The sequence below is a fragment of the Eublepharis macularius genome, chromosome 17, assembly GCF_028583425.1.
Source record: "Eublepharis macularius isolate TG4126 chromosome 17, MPM_Emac_v1.0, whole genome shotgun sequence".
Lineage (NCBI taxonomy): Eukaryota > Metazoa > Chordata > Lepidosauria > Squamata > Eublepharidae > Eublepharis > Eublepharis macularius.
The window spans coordinates 18605734-18631976 of NC_072806.1; the positions used below are offsets into that span (position 1 = coordinate 18605734).

General features: G+C 45.8%; 1 protein-coding gene across 3 annotated transcripts in view; it reads left to right on the top strand.

Annotated features, from left to right (window-relative positions):
- The first annotated feature begins 873 nt into the window (after positions 1-873).
- HIP1 (huntingtin interacting protein 1) overlaps positions 874-26243 on the top strand; it is a 69514-nt gene continuing 44144 nt past the window's right edge. The window contains exon 1 of one of the 3 annotated variants that reach the window (XM_055001343.1): positions 874-1050. In XM_055001343.1, the coding sequence (XP_054857318.1) occupies positions 874-1050 (177 nt within the window). Of the gene's footprint in view, positions 1051-25315; positions 25413-26243 lie in introns of those variants that run through there. The other 2 variants (XM_055001344.1, XM_055001345.1) reach the window with 2 other exon arrangements.

The following is a 26243-nucleotide window of genomic DNA, read 5'->3' on the forward strand; positions in this document are numbered from 1 at the left end:
AGTGTTTAAGGCATCACAGCTACGATTGCCAGCTCTGGGTTTGGAAATTCCCGGAGATTTGGGGGGAGGGCAGGGTTTGCAGAGTGGAGGGACATCAGCAGAGTATAATGCTATACAGTCCAGTTTCCAAAACAGCCATTTTCTCCAGGCTGTTTTGATTGCCTTCACACTAATTGCATCCTGTCTTCTTGTGATATATGTCCTGTTCTTTCCCCTCCCCTCCTCTTCTGTATTTGACCAGTTTGGATCAGGCATCTGATGAAGAGAACTTGATTCTCGAAAGCTTATGCTACAATAAAATAAAATTGGTTAGTCTTAAAGGTGCTACTGGACTCTTTTTGATTTTGCTACTACAGACTAACACGGCTAACTCCTCTGGATCTATTTTCTCCAGGGGAACTGATATTTGTGGCCTGGAGATCAACTGTAATTCCAGGAGATCGCCAGCTACCACCTGGAGGTTGGCAACTCAAAGAGGTTTTCCTTCAACGATCCAGATGTCACATGTCAATCAAACCTTGCCCATTCCCCTGATTTGGGGGTGACTCTGGGGGTGGGGCGGGTTTAAACTTTTTCTTTCCATATATGAACGACTGGGAAAGGAGGTGGAGCAATAAGGATCCGAAGCTCCTCCTCCTTCAGCAGTGGCAGTTCATGTACCCAATAAGCTGCGAGCGATGCCCTCCGAGGACCAATCAGCACAAAGAAAAGGGCGGGCTGCTAAGTAGAGGCGAGGCGAGTCCGATAGGGATGGGGTTTGCAACTCCTCCTCCTGCAGGCCATCTGTCCAATAGCGGTACCGCCAGAATGAGTGACAAGCAGCGTAGTCCAATGGGCGGGGCCGTCGGGTGAGGCTCCTCATAGCTTGTGGACATGGAGCGGCCGGGAGGCTCTGTCAGGCGTGTCCCCAGCCCGGTTTCTAAGGGCCTGTTAAACCGCCGCGGGCTCTCCGGCCCGGTCTCGGTCCCAGCCGGAGGAGGAGCGGTGGCAACTGTCGGTGGGACGGGCTTGGTGGACGCTGCCGAGAGAGAGGCGTTCGAGAGGGGGCAGGTACGGGAGGGAGCGGCGCCTGAGGGGATTCTGAGGAGGCTGATGGAGGGGGAGGGGCGCGTCGTGACGTAGGTGCGTTCGGCTCCTCCCCCGCTGTGAAGTTCCCTGGTTTTCTCAGCCAAGCCTACCTTACAGGGTTGTTGTGTAGGAGGAGACGAAGGGCAATATGTGTTGTCGTGAGCTCCTTTGAGGAAGGGCATGGGACTTTAAAAAATGGTTACCTTAAATAAATAAGGCATTTTTTTTTTATTCACGTTATTTATAATCTGCTTTTCTCACTGAGACTCAAGGTGAATTGTATAGAGTGAGTCAATACAAGTCAATTTCAAATACATTTTAATCAGCAATGTAATAAGGCATATCAATGCAAATTTGCGAAGATTTAAAGACAGCAGATATCCAAGGCAGAGTTGAAGAAATGCTGAAACTGAGCATAAGTGATTGTGAGACTGGTATATTAAAAAAAACATAGAAACTACCCAGTAGGGGCATATGGTATATCTATCCTGCTGATTCCCTGCACAAAGTGGCTTTTCAAAACAAAATCCATGACAACTGCTACAATCACCATTCTAAAATATACAAAACTAAAACTGGTAAACAGTCCTGCAGTTAGAAGGTGATTCCATTGCATCATAGCTGCAGTTAAAACAAACAAAAACGGGCCATGAATTTGCCTAGAAAACACCTTTGCTAAATTAATCTCTGCAATTCTGGGAAGTTAATCTCTGCAATTCTGGGAAGTGTAGGTGCTTCTTCTTCTGATACTCCAGCTACAACATTGCACTGCCACTTAATATATTTCTGTCTACACAGAGAATGTTTGTTGGAGGGAGATAAAAATATCTCAAAAGTAGACATAGGAAGATATGCAGCTACCATCATGCATTTGTTTAGGAGAATAGTGTGGATTATCATCTGCCCTGGCACTGCGAGTTTCCTGCCACATCTTCTGCTCCTGTTTCTTAGAAGAATGCAGAGTGTAGGTGCTGCAGTGACTTCAGCCAAATGATTTCAGTGGCATTTTCAATTGTGATTTTTATTTCTCCTTTTGTTCTCAGGAACTGTCAGGTAAAGCTTTTTATCAGTCAGTCAGACCTGATCCTGACCTAACATACAGTGAAATCCTACTCCACGTTAAACCCATTGATTTCAATGCACTTAGACTGGAATAACTCTGCTTAGGATTTTGCTGCGAATGGTGCTGAAAATAGTTTCTGAGCACGGTGGTATTTCTCTGTCTCCCCTCTTGGTGAGTTCTTCATATTTATCTCAGGACCCTAGACATACTTGTCCATCCCAAAGTAGGGTTAATTCCTGGAGGGTGGAGTCTGGGATGGGGAGGGACCTCAGCAGGGTATAATGCTGTAGAGTCTGCAAAACTGCCTTCATCTCCAGGGGAACTGATCTCAGTCAGCTGGAAATCAGTTGCAATTCCAGGAGCTCTCCAGACCCCACCCAAAGTACAAAATCATTCAGAGTTCTCCTTCCCTTTAATTTTTATTGAATGTCAAGATGTTGGGGTTCCCTCCTGCTCTGTGAGATGCCCTCAAGTGGGAGCTTTGATAAATAAATTTTGTAGGCCCTAGAAACCTAATTAAAGGATTCCATGTTTGGGCCATTAGCAGAGTCCATTGTGTGGCATAGGAAGTGTGATGATAGGTGGCTGTGAGCTGGTTCTGCTGGCTGGTGTGTGTGCAGGAGAGAAAATAATAAAAGCATACACTTGGTTTATATTTAGAAAAGAAATAAGAGTTCTTTTATTGCAGGAACGCCATACTCTGATAGGAAAGGAGGAGAGATAGATCCTAACTACCTATCTAGTCTAAGGATGGGCATGGATGGCAGGGCAAGGTCTGCATCCATGCTGCCAAGATGGAGGGAGAAGAAGGAGAGAGGTGTTACCTGGAACAAAGCTAAGAAGAGAAGGAGAGAGAGGGAGGAAGTCAGGAGGAGGAAATCCTGAGAATAGCAATCTGCATATTAAAAGACAGTCAGAGCAGTAAACAGAGTGCCTGGACCTCTCTGTCTTTCTAACTCTGGTTTGTCCCCCTCTGAAACCTGAGGAAAGGGACAACGTTTAATCCTCCTCTTCCAATCAGCTTGAGCTGAATACTTACTTTACATAGATTCTGAAGTGAGTTCACTTCCATCCCACCTGACTGGAAAGGGGTGTCTGAATCTTTTCCATTGGGCCTTCCCAATCCTGTCACAGGTTCCACACCCTAGGAATTGATGAGAAGCTGCTTTGGATTGTGAGGAGAGGGGGAACTGACTGTAAGCAAGGGAAGCCCTTCTACAAGGTCTTGAAGAAGAAAGCATAGATTTCTATGCTTGGGAAGCTGGCATTTAGATACATAGATGGCACCATTAGTGTTCATAGCACTTAATAGATTAGCATAAGCAGAAAATACAGGTCCCTGTCTGCAGCATAGAAGAAGATGAATGTGAGCAAAAAGCACTATCATAGAACTATTTGAATGGATTTGTTTTAAAGAAGTCATGTATTTGGCCTGTGTTTAGCTTGGGGACTGTGAGATAATGCCAGATTGTTCACAGATGATACCATATGGGAGAGGAGAACAATATGACGCTTGTCATTCTGAATTGTCTAGCCAGAAAAGATTAAGCGAAATATGGTAAAAAAATATTTGAAGTGTTAATTTTATTACATTAAAAAAGAGACTTGCGTCATCAACGGGTTGGATACTTCTGTTAATTATATAATCAAATTAAGTGTACTGTTAGCAGCATCTGCTACTTAGTTTGTTGATCCAAGACTTCATTACACAATCATTGCATATAAATATGATTGCCCCCCTCCTTTTTGTTCCCCTTTGCTTTCTATCAAGCTTCAAGTATAAAGTTCTGCAAGATGAAAGTTCAGTTTCTGTTGCTGGTTTTGGGATTTGTTGCTTTCTGGATACTATGGAAGAGCACCTTGTATTGGCTGCGCTTTATCTGTTGTTGTTGTTTTTCTTCTTCTAATGTTCTGTATGCGAGCAGCAGATAAATCTTTACAGAGCAAATGGCAAATTCTACTCTGGAGAAGTAGTAGTCTGAAGCTATGGGCAAGGGTGGGATTGGCTGATAAGAAGTACAACATGGCCTGGGATTGTTGCAAAGATTCATGAGGGCTGAGGTAGGAAAAGACCAGCCTCAGTCCAGAGACAGTCTTGAGCCTCATGTGGCAGAACAGAGAGACATTTGGGCAGCCTGGATAGCAGTGGGTTGAGAAGAAAGCCACAGTTTGGGGGGGGGGGGGCGGGAAACCTTTCCCCACTAAAAAATATACATTTTTTTCCTTAGGAAGTTGTAGCATCACCTATCCTTAGAAAGTTACGTATTACGTAGCTGCTGTTTTTTCTTTTTCTTCACCATCATGAAAGGTTTCCTTGGGATTCTTTCCTGAGCAAGATTTAATGGCTATGAAATAAGATCCACATTTTTCTCTTCAATGTTTTGCAAAATGCTGCTGAATTTTCTGCCAAATGAAAGAGCCTCAGCCAAAAGAGTTGGAATCGTGTGGCCTCCTTTTTTCATCCATTGCTCAGCTTCAGTCATCCCACTTCCTTTATAGCCATCAAGCAGAGGAAATCAGCAGCTCAACTACATTTCTCTGTCCTGATTTTGTATGCCGTAGCAGGCAAGGAGTGAGGAGTTGTATGGTTCATGGTATTGGCAAATGGAATTTCTGCATAGTCTGGCAGAGACTTTATTTGATTATTAGAACATTGAGCAAGAGAGAGAATGTAGTAGAATAGGACCATATAGCCATGAAGATGGTTCCCTTAATTCTCACTTCTAAAAAATGCTGTTTGCAGAAGATGCTGAGTCACTTTATTTGGAGCAGGGAGGTTTTCGGAAGGTATTATACTCCCTTTCTTATTCTTCCCCCTCACCCCATTATAAAGTGGGTGGGTGAGTACCTTCAGTGGGATTCTTGTAAAAACTGCTTCATTTGTCCGGATCACAACACAGAATTTATGAGCCATAAAAGTGTTGGCGACCTGTTATGTTTATGTCTCACCTTCTTTCCACTGTGTAACTTAAAGTCTAGTTGGTTTATTTATCTGCTTCGTTTATACCCTGCCTTTCTCTCCAGTGGGGATCTAGAGTGGCTTATATCATTCTCCTCTCCTTGATTTTAGCCTCACAACAATATGTGAGGTAGGTTAGGCTGAGTGTGTGTGACTGGTCAAGGTCTCCGTTGAGAGGGGTTCGTTGGCAGGCCTAGTATCTGAGTTTCATGATTTGTGAATCCAGGAGGCCACCTGTCCATACAATGATCAGACCCGCTTAGGTTCATCCAGGTTGCTACCTCATGGACCTTCAGCCCCTATGCTGAAAATCAAGCGTTGTGTCCACATTATCCCCACTCTGGCTAAAACATTTATAAACTTCTAAAACATGCAAGTAGGCAACGGGCCACAGATAATTATTTACTTTGCAGTTAAAGAAGTGATGAGTGAATGGTTGCCTTCAGCAGTATCTCTTGACTCCCAGTAATTCACATGATGAGAGCGAGAGATGAATATGTTTGGCTTGGCCCAGCAGGCTGCACTTACTGTTTACATCTGTGCAGTTGTATGGTGGCTGTCTCTCTGAAGTAGTATGAAGATGAGAGGCTGCTCTCAGGGCTAATCTAGCAAGTAGAATGTGCTCAACAAATTTCTGGTATTTGATATCTGTGCATAGGCATGCTTGCATGCATGGACCAGCTGCTAAGGTGTTTATGCCTTGCTGAAGCTGTTGTATAAATCATTAGGGAGAAACCTGCTCCTCAAACTGACCACTGACTGATTTGCGTGTTGTTGTTATTATGGTTTATTAAATTTATAGTCTGCTCTCCCCACAAGCAGGCTCAGGTAATCGGTGTACCGCCAGCACAGGCTTAAGTGGGACGGCCTAGAAGAAAAGATTTCATCTTACATGCATTCTCTTTCTGGGTCCTATCTAGTGTGTTTCCTTTGAAAAGTCAAGGTTACAGAGGTCACAAACAGATTAAGCGACACTAACTTACTTTAAAAGCCTTAAAACCCCAAGCCACCTGTTCTCTATTCCCCATCGAAACGCTAGTCTTCTGTCAGTTTTGCTGAGAAGCTAAATTTGTACACAGGAAATCAGATTCTCTCAAAAGTGCTGCAGCTATATTTGTTCTGAACAGCTATTTAAAGAATTATGTTGACACCAGCAGAGACAAAGAAGACAAATAGATTTTGTCACTTGCAAGTGATGACACAGGAAAGCTAGTAGACATGTCAGGTTTTGAGTTTAGCTAATGTGAGATTGCTCACCCTCCCTTACCCTGCTGAGGTGTCTGTCTCCTGAATGAGAGCTGTTCTGCACACTCAACTTATTCCTGATTTTCTTAGCAGTTGATCCCCCGGCACTGGATGCATGTCTGCCTTCCCTTTGCATTTTTACAGTTGTGGAGTCGGTTTGTATTGTTCTGTACTTGCCTTAAATAATCAAGATTTTCAAGGGAGGGTACTGTCGTCATTGATGTCATCATCAGCGATGTCACAGCACCCCCCTTTTTTATTTGGGGGGGCATGCTTTTAACATGATATCAATACAAGGGCTGAATTTTTTTTTATAAAAGATCAAAAATGAACACATGGAGACAACTTTGCATGGGGAATTCTAAAAGGGGAGCAGTTCTGCCACCCACACCTGAGCTCCAAACCAGAGAGCCCCCCTTAGTGTGACCCAGAGCTAGGAGATGGAGGCTGGCACTGACAGGGCAAACTGACATCTGTTGGGACAGAGCCTGGAGCAGCAGCGACTACGTGCTTTTCAAACTGCTGTGTTTCCTGGTGCCAGAAGTGGCCAACCCCCGCTCCCTAGGGCTTTTGCAATATTTTTAAAATCGTCATTTTCATAGTCTTACATCAACCTGCATGATTTTTAATTTTTTTATTTAAAAATAAACTAAGTCTCTAGCCCCTAGGCTAGATATAAAGAAAAAGGCATCTCTCTGTAATGGAACTGGCTAAAGACTTGCTTTTTAAAATGAAAGCTGGGATTCCAGAGAATCTGTTGCATGTATTGTTACAACAGTAAGTCTATATAACACTAGGAGAATGACAACTTTAAAAAGATAGAAAACAAAATCAGGACGGGGTGGAAAGAAAGGTCAGGGGGGAAGAGTGGTTTGGCGATGAAGTCCAATAATTGAAAAGTGGGTTTGAGGTGGATCGGAATAGGCAAGACAAACAAAGCCAAAAGGAACATTATGCATGAGGAAAAAATTGGGGTCAAAGTGGTCTCAAAAGAACTGAGGGAAAATGGGGAGAAACCAAAAAACCTAAAGCGAAAACTAAAGGCAAAAAAATTCATGTGGAAATCAGTGTATAAATCAAAGCAGAATGGAGCCAGAACCAATGGGGAAAACCTATGCGATGCTAAATACCTGCAGTTGAGGTGCTGGGAAGTGCTTGCCCTCCATACTCTGACTTCCTTGTTTTGTTAGCAGTTACAGCCAAAGGCTAAGCATTTTAATCCTAGAAATGATGAGGTTCAAGCCTGTCTGGTAAATATAAGCTGCCCTGCTGGGTCAGACCAGTAGTCCATCTGTCTCAGTCTTCTGCCTGTCCCAGTGACCAGGTGTCTTAGGAAAGCTCCTGAGAGGATGAGAATGCTCTCCTTTGTTAAGTCCCAGCTTTAGGTAACTGGAGGACTGTGTTTGTTTGTGCGTGAACATACAATCTCTCCTTGAGGTGAGGAACTCTCTGCCTATGCTTTTAACAACTAGTGTGCATTTTGTTCTGCATCTGGTATTGCCCAGTGTCTTTGGCAACTGGGATATGAAGAATGCAGTTCCTGAAGATGCAGAAATTACATGCAGCCTTTTCAGAGAATGCTAAAATGCAAAGCATGGTAGAGAAGATGGGCTACAGAGCCATCAGATGCCATGTCCTTTTAACAAGGTGTGTTGCAAAGTAAAATCTGTTTCTGTTGATTATATTTATGCCCCTGAGAGACCCCTCAAGTCAGAGTTGACTTAAGGCAATCCCTGGTGGGGTTTTCATGGCAAGAGACATTCAGAAGTGGTTTGCCATTGCCTGCCTCTGCAATCCTGATCTTCATTGGAGTTCTCCCATCCAATTACTAAACAAAGTCAACCCTGCTTAGCTTCTGAGATCTGACAAGATCAGGCTCACCTGGGCTATCCAGGTCAGGGCATTTGTACCCCTAACCTCAACCTATTTTGAACCGCTTATTATCTTAATCTACCTTGGACCAAAAGGGTTTCTTGTCTTGCCTCTTTGTGTTGGGTACAGTTGAGAGGTGTGTGTGATTACTTAATTATTTAAATCTAATGCCAGCTAACAGAACAAACTGCCTGTAGTGCTCATCCCACCTTATCTTGGCACTCTGTATTATTTTAGAACATTCTTACATTGGTGGAATATGGGCTGAGAGCCACAGCTCGGTGTCAACAAAAGGGATGTATGGGGAGAAGGCATGAGAACCAAGGTGGGGAGTTCAGCCTCAAGCTCTACTAGCTTCATAATTGAGAGAGCCAAGGGAATAGCTTGATCTTCGTGGGCTAGAACAGAAGCCTTAGAAATGGGCTTAGACTGCAGGAGAAGGTCTCTCGTTAAGCTCAACTAAAGAGGAGTTCTGTAGCACCTTGCTGGTGGTGGAGAGTGCCCTCAAGTCAGAGTTGACTTATGGCAAACCCTGGTGGGGTTTTCATTGGCAAGAGACTAACAGAGGTGGTTTGCCATTTGCCTGCCTTGGCAACCCCGGTCTTCGTTGAAGGTCTCCCAACCAATTACTAACCAAGGCTGATCCTACTTAGCTTCTGAGATCTGACGAGATCAGGCTCACCTGGGCTATTCAGCACCTTAAAGACTTTAAAAAAATATTTTTGGCATATGCTTCCATGAACTAGAGCTTGGTTTTCAAATACAGGGTTCTTCACTAGGCAAGGTTTATGTATAAATGAGATGATGAATTAAAAATTGTAAACAACAGGGCCAAAGTGTTATGAGAGATTTAGGAAATACAAGGTCAGATGTAAATTCAAAGACTGTTCAACTTAGCAGTAATTGGAAATCTCCCTTTCTATACTGTAGATCTGAGACAATCAACCATTCAAGGTATGAAGGGGGTGGGGATGGAGAGAGAACTTGTTTTGCTTGCGGAATTTCCTGGGTTCAGACCTCGGCATCTCCAGTTAAAGGACCTGAGGTAGCAGGAGTTGGAAGAGACTTTTCTGTGCCTGAGACTCCAGAGAGCTGACAACATGGGCCAACAGTGCTGGGTGGAGGTATGGGCAGAGATGGCATCTGCTTGGTAACAGTGGAAAGGCAACAGAGATGAACTTTTTCCATTTGAGTTCAGCAGTGTCAACCCTGTGGAGGTTCCTCGTTTTCTGTCCCTGAGGGTGCCTTCCTAATAATGTAGATTTCACAGCCTGGCGCTTGCTTTTGCAGAATGACCTAATTCTTTTGTAGCAGGACTGCTGCTCTGAAAGCCCAATCTATAAGCTGCTGTGCGAATAGCTCCATTATTCTGGCAGCTGGTGTCGGCAGCTATCAATTCTTGCACAGCAGAAGATGGCAGATTAAATATTTACCGTGTAGAAATGAGGCAACATACAGTAAACAAAAATCAGTGGAGTTAGCAGAGCAACTTGTTTGAAAAGTTCCTTTTAATTTGGTGCAAGTGGCTTTGCTTTGTCTAGAATGTCCATGCCCGTCTTGAAAAAAGTGAAATCCTGCCCTCAAGTCATAGTTGGCTTGCGGCCAGAAAAAAAAGTGGGGGGGGGGGTAGGACTTGTAAAATTCTATTCTGAGAAAGCAAGTACATACTGTATCTCAACAGGCAGCTTGTGGGTGCTTATATTTTGGCCTCTGGGGTTCATCTTCACCTTGAGTGGTGTAACTGCTTAAATTGAGTGCTCTCATTGTTTAGAAACTTGTCTGTTGGCCTCAGTGAAGAAGTTGAAGTAGTATCGAGGTTGTTGGCATACTACCAGGTTGGTTCTTAATGAGGCAGGTTTGGGATTCAAGCTAGCCAGGCTTTAGTATCCATGCAGTTGCATCTCAGAATCTTGTGGTACCTTAAAGACTCGCATGTTTTAATTCTAGCATCATCTTTCATGAATGCATTCATTCGATGCAGAAACAAGATACATCTGGTCGGCCTAGTGGCTGAACTTGCTTATAAGCATTCAGTCGATTGACGGCTTGAGGATACTAATTGTGAGCGGAACTTCTTAAATGTTTGTTGTGTCTTCATATTATAATGGCATTTGTAGTTGCTGATACTGTCTAGAACAAGCACCATAATCCCCAAAGTTAAAGCTGGACCAGTAATGATGAAGGCAACTCATAGGCCTTGTTTTAAGGCTGCTTAAAAGACAAACCTGTCTCTCTTGCTTGTTTTGTAGTAGTGGCATCTCTTTATGTTTGTATCCTTAGCAGGAAGCTAGTTTTGTGCAGAGAAGGGGTGTGAATGTGTTAAAGTAAGCATCTCAAGACACGTAAATGCCTGGATTTTTTATTTCTGGTCCAGAGCCATAGATCCATTATATGCCCCTCTTACCTCTTTCTCCAAAGGCTCCAGGGAGGTGTGTCTCGGTGGGATGATCCTATTATTTTATTGATTACTGCAACCCTGTGAGATAGGTTGAACTGAGAGAAAATGACTGGACCAAGATCACCCAAGTTGCTTTGTGGCCTTGAAGAGTTGTGTGAGTCTGTGTTCAGTTCTAGAGGAAGTCTCTTGGTGGTGCAGGTGCTCTCATCATAAAGGTCCTGTTTATCCTGAGACTTCCTCCAGTCCAGCTGTGCGGTTCTGCTTCTCACCAGTAGAAGGCAATAGACGACTGCTACTGATGCCCAAATTGGGGACCATATTCCAGGTGCTGTATGATTCTCTGCTGAAGCAGCTGAAGGTACTGAAATGAGGTTCAGAACTTCTAATTTGGGAGCAGTTGGTCATGAAGATGCACATGAAGACTTTAAGTGGCCATGATATCACATCTACTTTCACAGCTCCCCTTCTCCAAATCTATGGCTGTGACTCAGGGCTGCCCTTATTAGTTTGGGTTTCCCTCTCTAGCTGTACAAACATTTAAGTGGCTCTCTGCCTATAAGGTAAAGGTAAAGGTAGTCCCCTGTGTAAGCACCGAATCATTACTGACCCATGGGGGGACGACGCATCACAACATTTTCTTGGCAGACTTTTTACGGGGTGGTTTGCCATTGCCTTCCCCAGTCATCTACACTTTACCCTCAGGAAACTGGGTACTCATTTTACTGACCTCAGAAGGATGGAAGGCTGAGTCAACCTTGAGCCAGCTACCTGAACCTGGCTTCTGCCGGGATTGAACTCAGGTCATGAGCAGAGCTTGGGCTGCAGTACTGCAGTTTACAACTCTGCACCACGGGGCTCCTACTCTCTGCCTATAATGAAACATAATAGGTTGCCAGGGATAGGACTGCAGAACTTTAGTGCAAAGGTCCCATTGCTTGGGGCTGTGGCTTCTCTTGCTGAACTGCCTACCTTATGGGCAAAGCTGGGCAAAGTATTATGTAGAATCATGGAGTTGGAAGGGTACTTACAGACCATCTTACAGACCATCTAGTCCACCCCCTGCCCAACGCAGGAACAGCCTAAAGCATCCCTGACAAGCATTCATCCAGCTGCTCTTTGAAGACTGCCAATCACATCCCTAGGCGGCCGATTCTATCCTGGGAACAAAAATTGTGCATGAATCACACAAGTTTGTTTGAGTTCCATGTCCTTTATTTTGGGTTGGGATTCTACATCTGAAATGTCTTTCAAAGGAATGTAATGGGTGAAGACAGCCTTCTGAAGTGTTCTCAGAATGGTGAAGCAACTAACCAAAGCCTTGGGAGAATTAAAAATATCTTTGTTTGGCATCTACAGCCTTCCTTGAACTTGGATGGGATTGATGCAGTTATGTTGTCAGCAGTATTTCAAGGGACAGGTCGTCATTCCCTGGGCTGCAGTCTCGTGATCTCCTGTTTTTTCCTTGCTGCACACTTGAGACCATTTCAGGTTAGATACCTGGAAATGGAGAGAGTATTGGATGAAAGGTTGTGCAAAGGTATGAGCAGGTAGGAGTGCTGCTGCCAAGTCTAAGTAGAGATGGTTTAGACTCTCTGATTCACTGTCTGGATGCTTCAAAACTACCAAAAGCAGTCGACCAAATAAGGTTTCCTTTATAAACTGCCTTCTATGGCACTTGTTTTCAGATTGTCTAATATATTTGCAGAGCATCTCTCTGGGTTTAAGGAAATCTCAGGTCTGTTTTTTCCTGTTCTAAGCAGGAAGGAAGTGTTTTGTGAAAGGAATGCGAAGTGGTGGTTGTAAATGGATAATCTGGCTAGTTCCCTGCTCTGGCCTCTACTCTCCTGTTCGTTCGCGGGGGGGGGGAGATTGAAGAAAATGTGTTTTGGAGAAGTTTTATACTTCTAGAAAAGGATCACCTTCTGCAGTGAAGATCTGAGCATACAAGACACTCACTCTCCACCTCTGGAAAATGAAACCGAGAGGGGAGTCTTCTGTTATGCTCTGTGTCTGTACATACACACACTCACCCTATTCTGTTTGAAGTTCTTGCTGTCCTGCAGCTGGCTTGAGCTCTGGATGTGTGGATCTGCTTGGCACAGGCCCTTCCTTTTTCATTGTCTCCTATTAGATTGTTCCCAAGAGAAGGAGGCAGTCAAGAGTGAAATCAATTGGTCTGTTGAAAGAGGTTCACTAATGACAAAAATGGATGGAGAAGGTCAAAACCCAGGCGATCTGGCAGCTTCCCCAGTGTCTGTTCAGGACCATGGAGAAGCAAGGAGCCTGTAATGCGCTCGATACGCACAGCCACAGAGCAATTATCTTTTGTTTATATTGACAAGAGTTACTAGCCTGCTACTGATCAGCTTCTTTCGAAGCCAACAAGGTGCATTCTTCACATGGAAAGTATTGTTATGTCTCTTCTCTTCCCTGTCCCAATAACATGTTTGCTTTCTGTGTGAGAGGGCATGAATTGGAGCCAAGCTCTTTCAGGTTTAAAAGCCAGATGCCTCAGGCTATCCTGCAACTCTTGGACTGTGCTCAGATTTCACTTTTGATGGGGTTTCCAGCTTATCCTAACTTCTTCCACTAGAGTAATGGCCTCGGAATTCAGGCAAAAATCTTTTTGAGTTGATGAATAGTTGGTAATGCTGCTTTAGGTGGGATTAGGGTAAGCCAAATGGCTGATCGATGTGCATCATATACTGGCCTTGGAAGATAATGTGAATGAAAGTGTTTCTGGAGACCTGTTGGAGTCTAAATCTAGGCTGGAAATCAATTGCAGACCATTCAAGCCAGCAATAAATATACAAGACAATCCCCAATGCAACATTCCAATATAATGAGCATACCCAAACAATGCAACAATTCAGAGTAATCCTCTGAAATACTTCAAAAAAATAAAAAGCACTTTCTCCTAAAAATCAAGAGACCCGCTCCCTAGGTTAAGCTTCTCAGAAAAGGGCTGCTTCTAAGAGCCAAGCTACAAGTGATGCCTGACACAGGTTGGACACTTGTCAGCTTACTTTAAATTTTGATGGGAAATGTAGGTGTCCTGGTCTTGCAGCTTGGCTCTCCGACTGCTGTCCAATGGACTTTTCAACTGTCACTTGTCCAACATTCTGCCAAGCTGCCGACATTTCCCATCAAAACTTGAGGGAAGCTGACAAGTGTCCAACTAGTGTCAGGTGTCACTTGTAGTTTGGCTCTAAAAAGTCCCTTCTCTGTACTTCCACAGAACTGACCTCCCCTAATTCCTAATGGATGTGAGGACTCATTTAGGGAAAGGTGATCCCTGAAGTCAAAGTCTTGAGTTAATACCAGAAACCAGCAGGCAGCCAGTGTTATACAAGAAGGATCTGCTAAAAATTGTGCAGTTTCCTGATTCCCATTGTGGCATGGACAGCAGTGCTCTCCGTCTACTGAAGCTTTGGATCAGTCCAGGAGATCATAGGAGCATAGATAATGGCTGCCAGATCCCTGCATTCTTGGAAAGGGTGCCACCTGAATGGAATGAAGCTAACAAAATACTGTTCGTGCACAGCCTGCACTTACGGATTCCTCAGTAATGCCAAATGTGAGAGCCTTCTAGATTATAAACCTAGTAAGTGCTTTTGCTATGAGGAAATAGCGTAAAGCTAGGGAAACACTTATTTCTTCACACCAAAAGCACTTAATCTTGAGAGTGGGTTTCCATTATAGCTACATGTTTGTGTGAAAACTAGATTTGGAAAGATCAGACTCAGGACCACACTTGAAACTCGTATGCTTCTTTCTAGAAATCTCTCTGTTAGTCATGTGTCTGGCTGTCTAGTCTGCTTTTAAAGGACTGCTTGAAATATCCACTTAATTAACTTGAATTATTCCCATTAATCCAGGAGCTCCACCCTGAAATGTATGGGTGAGCTGAGGAGAGAAGCACTTAAAGGAGAAAGAGGGAGGTAGCCACAAGGGTTCCTTCTGGCTCTAGGTTCCCCTTGTTAATAAAATGAATCATTTCCTGGTGGCTCAGGAAAGAGCCCTCTCCCTGCTTCTAGTGTTGGAACCTTTTTCTGCCTCTCCAGTATGTACAAAGTGAAAAGAACAAATTCCTGATCATTTAGTTACTGTGGAGAGCTCGTTCGCCATTGCTGTGTTGTCCAGTTGAAACGGGCATAAATTGGCTTAAGGTGGAAATTCTCTTGAGGCCAGAAATATGTTGCTTATTTCCTGGAAATACTGTGCCCGTTTATTCTAAACACATCATTCTGGAAGCTCCTTTCCTGCTCAGATCTCTGGAAGAGGAGTTATAATGTTGGACATGGCAACAAATACTCCTCATTGGCGGCGGCTGCTTAGTGTGGGATTAGGCTTGTGACACACTTCTAAGGGGTGCTCCACTGAGTTGCTGAGGGTTGCCATCAGTTAAACTGGTCTTTATAGCTGTCTCTTTAACATTAGCATGAGTTGTGAGCAATTTTCAAGTAATTTTATTTAACGTAAGCCATGAAAAGCTTTAGTGCCCCTTTCCACACATTAAACTTCTGTTAAAGGAACAGGACACCCCACCCCCTCCAGCTGGCAAGCTTAAGTCATCTCCTCTAAGGCTGTTTGCTTCCTGGAGGCAGTTGAGTCCCCTTTCCCAGCCAATGCAGTCTGTGCATTGTGAGGAATTGACACTATTGAATATTACCTGAATAATTCATTTGCTCTAATCCTATTAGGCTGGGTAGGGAAATAGTGCCAAATTGATTTGGGAGAGAAGGAATGGGGAATTCTTAGGCCTTCCAGGGCTCAGCTGGAGTGATTAAAGAGTCATCTCAGCTGGAGAGAGATGCCAGCTTAATAAACCTCCAGTAGGAAAGCTGCACTGTAAAGAAGTGGTCTCAAGATACATAGGGACTTTACTATTATGTACTGTCTGTTGCTGTAAGTATGATCCCACTGAGTAGTTTCCATGTTGTTCAATATGTCAGTCTTAGAATTGCTTATGCTCTGTTTTAGCATTTCTTCTGCTCTGTATTGGATTTCTGCGGGTTTAAATCTTTGTAAATTTGCATTTATGTACCCTATTACCCTATTGTATATGGAAAATGTCTTTGAATTTGAAAGTACTGACTCACACTGAGTAATCCGCCTTGAGCCTTGGTGAGAAAGGCAGGCTATAAATAATGTAAATAATTTAATGTTGGAAAGGAAGCTGTGGGCAGTTTGTAAGCGTACAACCTTGTCTAAGAAGAGCGCTATAAGAGAAGGCAGCTGAAGACCAGAGCAGCTGATGGATAGCATTCCAAGAGGTCTTCAGCCTGTGCGGATCAGGAATTTCTAATGGTGGCGTATTCCTGGGGCCAGTTCCAAGATAACTGTCTTTGGCAAAGCATGTCTTGCATAGCCAAGGGAAGTGGTAATACATCTTTGGAGTTAAATGTTTGTAATGCAAATGTGGCCCAAAGTAATCTAGTTCAACTAATAAAGCTCTTGGGATTGTACTCAAGGGCTAAGAATCTCTAACAGTTCACCCATCAAAAACTTGGACCCCTCCCCCCCCCATAGTTCTTTGTGTGACTCCCTGCTACATCATTTAGGTTTGTAGGCAAACATGCCTTTAGGCCTCTGATTCAGCCTACGAGTTGCCACATGCTGGGTGTGGCTCGTGTCTGAACCCCTCCGGATGTCTTCTGTACTGCATCTTGCAAATGCTTTTGCAACCATGCATGTTTCAGTGGAAGAATGAGGATGCTGTCACAGTTTTATACTTAGGTGGAAGCGCCTACAAGTACAGTGGTCTGAGGAGGAAATAAGAAATGTGATGGAGGAAGAAGAGTGGGATTACTAGATCCTTATAGTTTTAGGTGGGTGGCCATGTTGGTCTTCAGTAGAACAGCAAGATTCAAGTCCAGTAGCACCTTGAAGACCAATAAGGTTTTCAGGGTACAAACTCTTGAGAGTCAGCGCTCCCTTCATCAGATACAAGTAGGAATGGAGGTCCTTGAACCTTTATATCCCAGCTGGAAGATGGGAGGGGTGTTGCAAAGAAGGGAGTCAGGATGCAACGGTACATTGCCTTTCAGTCCCCTCACTACTCTATTCTTCATAAAGAAATTGCTCAAGCAAATGCCTGGATCAGCCGCTGCTTCCTCTGCATCGATTCTGTGCAAAGCTTAGAATTGTGGCTGTCTGACAAGAACGGCCTGGGCAAAGGGAGGTTAAAAATAGCTAGGGATCAATAATGACAGCACGAGGACTCTCTGCCTCCGTTTCTCCTTTCCTTTTTAAAAAAAGCAATATGTAGATCTGACAACAAACCAAGGCAGTTTTCCGCAATGTTCTCATAGTCCAAGAATAGGTTCTCTCCCTGCCCTTGTTGGCAGAGAGGGAAGGGCACTCAACCCTCTTCCTCCTTGATCTCACTGATTGTTTCCAGGGCCTCTTAGCCGTCTCTTTGTTTTGTCCATGCATATTTTGGCAGTTCAGATGGCATCTTAATTCTGAGGCTCAGCAGTGCTTCTCTCTCTCTGTGTAAAACAAATGAAACTCTACTAGAGGATACAGTTGGGAGCCAGGATTTGAGCTTAGTGGCTCCTGAGAGACCAAGAAGATTTTCAGGATATAAGCTTTCGAGGCTCAGCGCTCCCTTATTCAAATAGCTCTGCTTCTCTAAAGCTTATACCCTGAAAATCTTGTTGGTTTCTAAGGTGCCACTGGACTCAAATCCCACTGTTCTACTGTAAACCAAAATGGCTACCCACCTAAGACTGTCTTCACAGTTGAGATCCGTTGTAGGAACGGTGGTTAAGAGTGTTGAACTGGGACTAGAAAGACTTGGATTTGAATCTTTTGCTTGGCTGTGAAGTTCACTGAGAGCCAAGCTACAAGAGGCAAACAACACAAGGAGGAGCACGTGAAGGGAGTCGCAATGTTAGCCGGGAAGCTGAGTTTTAAAAGAGAGTGGAAGGCATTGTCAATTTCCCCTCTCTACAGAGCCCAGGGATCACTGCTCAGAGGGTTTGTTAATTTCCTCTTTGCCTCTGGAAGGCTTTGTCAGTTTCACCTCCCTTTCTGAGAGGCAAAGAGGAAATAAACCTTCTGATCAGCATCTCCCTGGCTCAGTAGAGAGGGGAAATTAACAAAGCCTTCCAATCTCTTTTAAAACTCAGCTAACATTGTGACTCCCTTCACGTGCCCCTCCTCGTGTAATTCATCTCTTGTAGTTTAGCTCTCAGTGCCCTTGAGCCAGTCACACATTCTTTGCCCAGCCCAGCCCACCTCACAGTATGGTTATTGTGAAGATAAAGTAGAGGAAGGGAGAATAATGCAAGCCTGCCTGAATTCCTTTGAGGGAGGGTGGGATTACAATGTATAAATCTTAACAGGGCTTTTCTGTTTTTGATTTCTGTACTGTGATGCCATTCCAAGCCAAAAAGCTTCACTTGTGAAAATGCAGTCATATTTCTGTGTGGGGAGAAGAACTGAGATGCCCTTGAGGATGGACCAATTGACTAGACAGGTATTTTATTGGACCCACCCAAAATCAATCATTAACAGGTCAAATACTAATAAGAAAAACAAATTAACAGTTATGAAGCAATGAAATACATGGTTTACAAAAATGCTAAACTTAAACGTTGGGCAAGGCTTTTGTACATGTGAATAGTTAGCTCAACGTTTCTTTTTTAACTTTATTGTACTCCATTTATTAAAAAAATTGGGGGGCACGTAGCCCCTTCACTCCTAACCTTATTAGCAAATGATATCCGAATGATTTTGTTTTTAAATGCAACATGCCCGCCTGTACAGTGGCATTCTTGGCTTCTTGAAATATTTGACAATACTTTCGCGGCCAGTTAGCTGGTGTGCCAACTCTACTGGTCCAAGAGATTACTTGTTACTGAACTCACATGAAGCTGCCTCATACTGAATTAGATCATTGGTCCCTCAAGGTCAATATCGTCTTCTCAAACTGGCGGTGGCTCTCCAGGTTTGGGGTGGAGGTCTTTCACATCGCCTTCAACATGATCCTTAAATGCTGGGAATTGAACCTGGGACCTTTTGCATGCCAAGCAGATAATCTACCACTGAGCCATGGCTCTTCCCCTCCTGTATTGCTACTTAGACAACCCATAACCAAGCCACAGTATTCTGTGCCATTCTGTTCTCTTCTACAGAAGATATTTCATAATAGAAATCCAGCATGGCCAAGTGAGATGCCAGTGAATAGAGAGATCAAATAGATGTGTTTCCCCACTAGAAACATTAAGCTCCCGAGGAGCTGCTAGTTCTTTTGAAAGAAAGCACTTTCTGTGCACAATGAACTGGCAGCCTGGTCTTCATTGCATCAAGGAACCTGGATTTCTCCTTGCAAATGAAACCTGCAGCATATTCAGATGGAGGAATTCAGAGTGAAATAAGGCAAAACTGCACAACGCAGCTGCAAGAAACAACGAGTGCTGAAGCAGTTCCTCCCAGCAGGAGGGGACTGGCTCTTGATGGGAAGATTCCTGGCAGTTAGTGGCCCTGGAAGGCTTCTGGAAACCAGGAACAAGCTTAGCTGAGACTCAGTGGTGCTTCGGGCGGTGCTTAACCTGGACCTTGCTGGTGGCAGAACAGGAGGAAACCACGGTTGAGCCTACATCTGTCATCTCTGGCCGGCTCTGAGCTGAGTGCCCCTTGTGTTGTTTTAATAGTCTACTCCTATTCTGGATTGTCTTTACTTGAATATTGCATTTGATGTAGTCTTCCAAAAATTGGTGAGGAAAGAGCAAGAGAATGTTATCGGGACTGGAAATGCCCATCTGGAATGAAGAGGAATAAGATGGTGTCAGCGATATCTGGCAGCTGTAGGAAAGGTCAGCTAAGAGGCTATCTGGACTGAAACCAAGTTTCTTCCATTTATGTGGCACTTAATCCAGGCTATAAACCTATACACACTTACTAGGACTAAGAGGTAAGTTAGTGGAATTCTGCTTCTGATTAAATGTGCTTAGGAGCGGGCCATAGTTGTACAGCATGGTTCATAGTTCTTTCTCATTTACCCTCTTAGCCTCCCTTGAAGGTGGCTACTTAATGTTGCCATTCAGCAAATGGAGAATTAAGGAGGGAGATGGCACTTGGCTTGAAGCTGCATGGTGAGTTGAGAGCTGATGCCATGTCCGTATGAAACCTGCGACCAGTGCCCATTTTAGAGGGACCGTGGCTCAGTAGTAAAGCATCTGTTTGGCATGCAGAAGGACCCATGTTCAGTCCCCAGAATCTCCAGTTAAAAGGATCAGATGACACAGAAGATCTCCATCTAAGATCCTGGAAAGCCACTAGCAGTCGAAGTAGATAGTACTGAGTATGATGGACCAATGGTCTGATGCAATATAAGGCAGCTTCAGGTGTTCATTAGGGCCTGCTGAATCTTGATTGTAATCTGGATATAACAAACTAGGGAAAAATGCCAGTTGTGTGAAAAAATACAATGGGCTCTAGAAAACTGATTCAGTGGGCACTTCACAGCAGCCTGGAGACCAGAGCGGGATGGTGCTGAGGGGAGGCGTGGGGAGGAGTGCTTAGGCCGTTGATTCAGTGGGCCCCCTCCAGGCAGCAAGTGGGTGCTTGGTAGCGGCCTCGAGACCAGAGTCGTCGGCAATGCGCCTGCTCGAGGTTAAAAAGTGAGTCGTTGCCAATACGGCTTGCTTTTTATATAGTAGGATGTATTGTTGTTTCAAGGCAGGTGACCAACAGCTTTTCATCTGGACGCACACCGCTTCCTCTAGCCTACACTTCCTTACTGAGGCCTTGAGCCTTGTCTCAGTACAGGGCTACATGTGGTGACAGTAAAACCACATATTACTGCTAGCTTGTCCTCAGCTGTAACACAGTTACTTACCAAGAGGAGATTGCAGTGTGTTGCTGCTATATTTTAGGAGGTCAGAGCATCCTTAACTGGTCTTCATCTCTGACTGGCCTTCTAGGAAATCGTGGTCAGAATATATTGGTCCATCTCTCCTTCCTGCATGTGCACCCATGAGAGGGTTGGAGACAGTGTCCTGAGTCCCTGGGGACTGGATTTGTCACTTGTATTCTGCTGTTACATGTTCATGGCTGCCGTGCATCACACCGACGAGCTTTGCATTTGAGCACAGGGGCAATTCAGAAAGCGATCCTTTTGGCTCAAAGACCTCCCCCTTGAAGTGCATGTGCCTCAAGAAGGACCTTCCTGCTGAATTCTTTTTCATCTGCTGCACCTGCTCAGCTACAGCAGTTGGACCGCACTCAGCGTACCTTCGAGGCATTACTCACATTGGTGCCTTGGAAACTGGAAACTTGACATGGCCCTGTTCAGGGCTGGTTCCTGCGAGCCCAGATTTTTTTCCAACCCTCATGAAAAGGTGTGTGCTACAGCTGTAGACTAGTGATGCTGTTTCGCAGCCCCTTTTGTGTGCTGGAGACACGGTCATGTGCGAGCCTATCTGTTCGGTTCAGCAGGTAGCATGGGCAAGATGCCTCTTTAAATGAGCTTCCTGTGTAGCAGTTTGGCCAAGGCTGTACTGATGTGAGCAGAAGGAGGGGAGAGTATTTTCCAGCTCCTGTTTAGGGAGGAGCTGACTCTTGGCCCACTTAGGATTTCATGGCAAGGGAAATGCGTATCCACCCAAACACCCATTCAGCCCAGCTTCACGTGGGCACGCCAGGAGCTTTCTGCTCTTGTTCTGTGCTCCCTGCACAATTTGTTCCCTTTTCATTGTGGCTTCCAGCTATGGATTTCTTGAGAAGCTTGTGGCAGGGGGTTTCAGTGAGCACCCCAAGACGTCGGTTGTTGGAGTAATGAAGCAGATATTAGCCAACATGCTTTTTAAATTTTAAAAGCTTGATTCTGTTCCAGAGGTATTCTTTGAGCTACAAATAACTGCTTTCACTTGATGAAGCTCTACTGTTTCATTCCATTTGGAGGTAATGACCATGTCACGGGCTCATTTCTATACCTGCATGGTTATGTACATTACCTTTCTGGCTGTGACTCATAAAATATGAGCATACATGTATTCTGAAATTCCTGGGGTGCTTTTTATTTTGTGTGGGATTCAGTAAGCACCCCCTTTCTGTTAATGGGATCTGGCCAGGGGGGCTTGATGGGCTGTTGCCCAACAGGGTGCTTGAAATGGCTTCCTGTCGCTCAGGAAAAAGTGTCATGTCACCCTTTATGAAATGAGAGCATATTATTTCCACCAGTTTCTCCTTCCCTTGTGTTAGAGTTTAGATTGAAAGCTCTTCAGGGCAAGCCCCTGTTTTCTTCCTTGTTACTCTGTGAAGTGCCGTGCATATTGATGGTGCTATGTGAATAATTAAAAACAAATATTAAGACTGCTCAAGTGGTATGTTCTGTGGGCTCAGATGAAATGAACAGGTAAAAAAGTCTTAAATGCCTCTTCCTAAAAAAAGCTAGGTTCAAGATTTCGGCAGCTGTGTTCTCATGGAAGGACATTCAATCCAAGTGGGTTGCAGCTTGGCAAGTGCAAAACATGTGGAATTCTTTGTTATATGATACCATATTTTTATTTCATTTTGAAAATGTATGCCCATATGATCAAAGCAGCTGATACAATACAAAAATTACATTACAGTATGCAGAATTCTAAAAGATGAGCCCAGCCCTTCCGTAAAACAACACTGTTGCACCTTATTCAGAATGGAAAAACTGCCTGCTCAATAAGTCTCTGTTTTCACTTTTCCTCCTAAAAACAGCCTAGCACCTTTGACAAAGATTGCAAGGGATGGTGCACTACAGGTCTCTTCCTTTGGGGCATTCCAGAGGATCAGAGCCACTGCAGAGAATGGCTGTAATCTTGCTGAGGTCTTTATTTGGCAAGCAGAAAGGGCTGCTGTGAGGGAAGGGCAGGTCCTTTTAAGTATGAGAGCCTGAGATCATGAAAGGCTTCAAAGTTTAAAACGAGCACCTTGAATTGTGCTTGGAAATGGGCAGGAAAGTGGTGCAGTTACTTCAAAATGGATGTCATATACTAGTTAGAACATGGGCATTCTGCGCTAATTGAAATTTCCAGGATACCTTCAAGGGCAGCTCCATGAAGAGCACATTGTGATAGTCTAATACTGCAAGTGGATAATGAACAGGGTCTGCATGATTAGCCACAATACCGCAAATGAAGTCTCTGTTCAGAGGATATCCTAATGGCAAGGGGTGGAGGGCGGGGGGAATTGTTCAGTTTGGGAGCTTCCATATCATCTCAAGCTTGTGGGGAAATGACTGGATACTTGAGTGAGGGGGTGGCTAGAGAAGAGGAAACGGCTGTTTTGCAGGGTTGCATTTTGCAATCTGGGCAATGTATGCTTATGGCTAGGAGGGGGAGCTCGGGTAAATGCCTGTTTGCGCCATCATGTTTGCCACTGCATGCCAGTGGCTTATCGCAGGCAATCAGCTGGAGTGTCCAGTTGTCAGGTTGCTGTGGGATTCAAAGGGCAAGCCTTTGTAATGCTTGGCTGATGGGAGCTCCTTTGCACGGTGCTCTAGGCAGGACTGACCCTGCATTTTTTGTTTAGGAAACCTGTATAGCTAAGAAGTTGGTCTCTTATTAGCAAGGGAAAGATGAGGGAAAGATACTCAGTAAGTGCTTCCAAGGCATTTTCTTTAACCACTGCCTTGCCAACCAAGTGCCCGAAGCAATGCTAACTATTCTTTACCCATGGAAGTCTTTCAGTCCTTAAGCCTATTGAGGTGAAATCTCTGTGACAAAGCAAGCCTGCTGCTGCAGAGGCAAAACAGTAACTAGTACCTTCTCTTCTTGCAGAGTGGTAAGCTGCAGTGCTGCAGCCCAAGCTTTGCTCACAACCTGAGTTTGATCCTGGCAGAAGCCGGGTTCAGGTAGTCAGCTCAAGGTTGACTCAGTTTTCCATCCTTCTGAGGTCAATAAATGAGTACCCAGTTTCCTGGGGGTAAAGTGTAGATGACTGGGGAAGGCAATGGCAAACCACCCTGTAATAAAAGTCTGCTAAGAAAACGGTCGTGATGCGACGTCCCCCCATGGGTCAGTAATGACTCGGTGCTTGCACAGGGGACTACCTTTACCATTACCTTCACCACTCCTAGCATATAATTAACCTCTGCATTGCAATTGCTTAATTTCAAGGACATTTTACTAATTCTTAGCAGTGCTGTCCTGATGTGACCAATACGGGTGAGTAATACTGCACTATGGTTATCAAGCAGAAATCTGTACGATTAAAGTGATGTTTTGCAGTCTAAAACCTTGCAGAACTTCTAAGGAAATGCCATAGTTGGAGGAGCTCATGGGATCCACTGTCTGGTATCTATTCCAGATTGGTGTTAGTGTAGCAGAAATATAAAGTGAGTCCTGCCATACTTTAAAGACAAACAATTCTAGCTTTGGTCAGAGTTCCACTCGCCTAAGAATGTAGGAGCCATCAGGATTGATTCATATACACAACAAAAGGGGGCGTGTTTACAAAAAGAGGGCGATTCAAAGCAAAATGTAAACAGTCATAGATGTGGGCTTTTCTTGTAAGGAGCCTAGGGTTAGGACACTGATATCGAAGCCAGGGCAAAAGCTCGGGAGCTTCCCTTTTAGATGAGGCTTGTTATTTAGGTTGCTTCTTTGGAAAGAGAGACAGGACCAGACCCTAGTCCTGGACAATCATGTATTTTCTAGCCTCCTGTATCTGATGCCAGGTGTAGAAAATGTGACTTTTTAAAAATCATGTAGCTTATTAGTGGGAGAACATTTTAATCTTCCAAGACATTCCATTTCTGACCTAAAAGTCAAAAAAAGAAATTTCAAGGACAAATTACAAGTGAAATTGCTGAATTTGAGTTCATTTACAAGCTCAAAAAAATGCCCCCCAGGGCCTGATTAGAAACATAGGATTCATGTGTCACTATAGATGCCAATTTCAGCTGCATTATACCTTTGCATCCTGTCTCCTGTCTTTGCAATACGCCTGTACATCCTGTCTCCCCTCCCACCTCCTCACTGGGATTTAAAGGTTCAGGGATCTCCCCTCGCCCTATAGCTGAAGTTTTGACTCTGGGAAGCCTACCCCTTGAAAATCTTGTTGGTTTCTAAGATGCCGCTGTAGGATGCCCACAGTATCTGCGGGTGCGGGCTGGAGGGGGGAGTGCAGGGCGCTCCGCCCGGCAGCCAACCTCAGCCTCTTTAATGGTGACGAGCGGGCTGCGCGCTCTCCTCCGTTTGCCACCTGCGATCGAGCCCGAGGAGGAGGCCGGGGGCGGCGAGCGGCTGCGCCCGCGAGTCCTTCAGCAGGCGGGAGGGAAGGCAGGAGAATCCCAGCGCGTGGGCGCCGCAGGAACCCCCGCTCCGGCTCTGCGCCGCCTGCCGCGCCCGCCTTTGTGCTTCCCTCTCCCGGCTGGAGCATCTGCGCGGGGAGAGCCCTGCCCGCCCCCGCCCGCCTGCCTCCCGCCCCCTGCCCTTCCGGGGAGGGGGGAGCGCGGGAGGCTCCCAGCGCCGGCGGCCCTTTGTCATTCCAGGCACACGCGCGCGCCTGCTCCCTCCCTCCCTCCTGCCTTCTCCGGCTGGCGCTGCGCCTGGGCGCGGCGGCGGCGCAATCCAGCCGCCGGGAGAGGGGCGGCCTCGGGTGGCCGGCATCGCCGCGGCCCCCCGCCTCGCCTCTCTGCAGCCGCTCGGTCCGCCTTCCCGGCCCGCCCTCGCCCTCGCCCTGGGCTCACGTAGCCAGACCGTCGGTGCGGCCGGCGCCGGCCATGGGCATCTCGGAGTAGCCGGAGGAGGGAGCCGCCGCCCCGCTGCGCGCCCTGGCCAAGGCAGGCGCCTCCGGCCATGGAGGTGGGCAAGATGGTAAGGCTGGGGGCGGGCGGTGCCTTCTTCGGCCCAGGGCTGGGATGCTCCGACGGGGCTGGGCTGAACTGGGCTGGGCAAGGTGGGCGCGGGTAGGGGGCCACCCAGGGGAATGGGGATCGGAGACTCTGCCCCCCTCCCGAGGTGAATGCCATGCTGCAGACCGGCGGGCGGGCGGGGGGTGGGCGGAGGCAGGGGCGGTAAACAAGCGCATTGTCTGCCCTTTCTTCGCAGGAGCATCTGGGCGGGTTGGCGGTTGGCGCTCTCGGGATGAGGCCAGCTGTCGAATCCGCAGGGGAGCCCTCGGGGCGGTCGCCACCTTTGTAGGAGGCGAATCGGGGTTAAAGGAAATCCCCGGAGGCGATCTTTCCAGACGGGCGGATGGAAGATGGCAGTCGCCGGTACCCGCCTACCATAGATCCCCGACGAAAGCGTGCTGCTGTGGCTGGCTGTAGCTTCAGCCGCTCACGGCGCTGGTCAGTCGAACCCTCCCTCCAGGCTTTGCATCTTGAAAGACTTCTCGTGTCTCTCCCCCCTGCCTCCAAAATTTGGATTTCTGTGTGCTTATCTGGGCGATGCAAAAAAGACTAGAACTTGCGATCTGTCTGCATACAAGGGAGTGAATTGAGCGCTAAGCGGCAGGCATGACCCGTCCTCCTCGAGGGCTTTCCCCCTCCTACGGGACGGGTGAGGTCTGAGTTCTAGTGCCAGGAGCAGCCTGCGCTCCCCTTTCAAAGCAGGACTCCTCTTTGTGTGTGTGGCGGGGGGGGGGGGGTCTGCTCTTTCCAGCATTCCACCCTCCAAGGTGCAAGTGGAATCAGACTGTGTGTC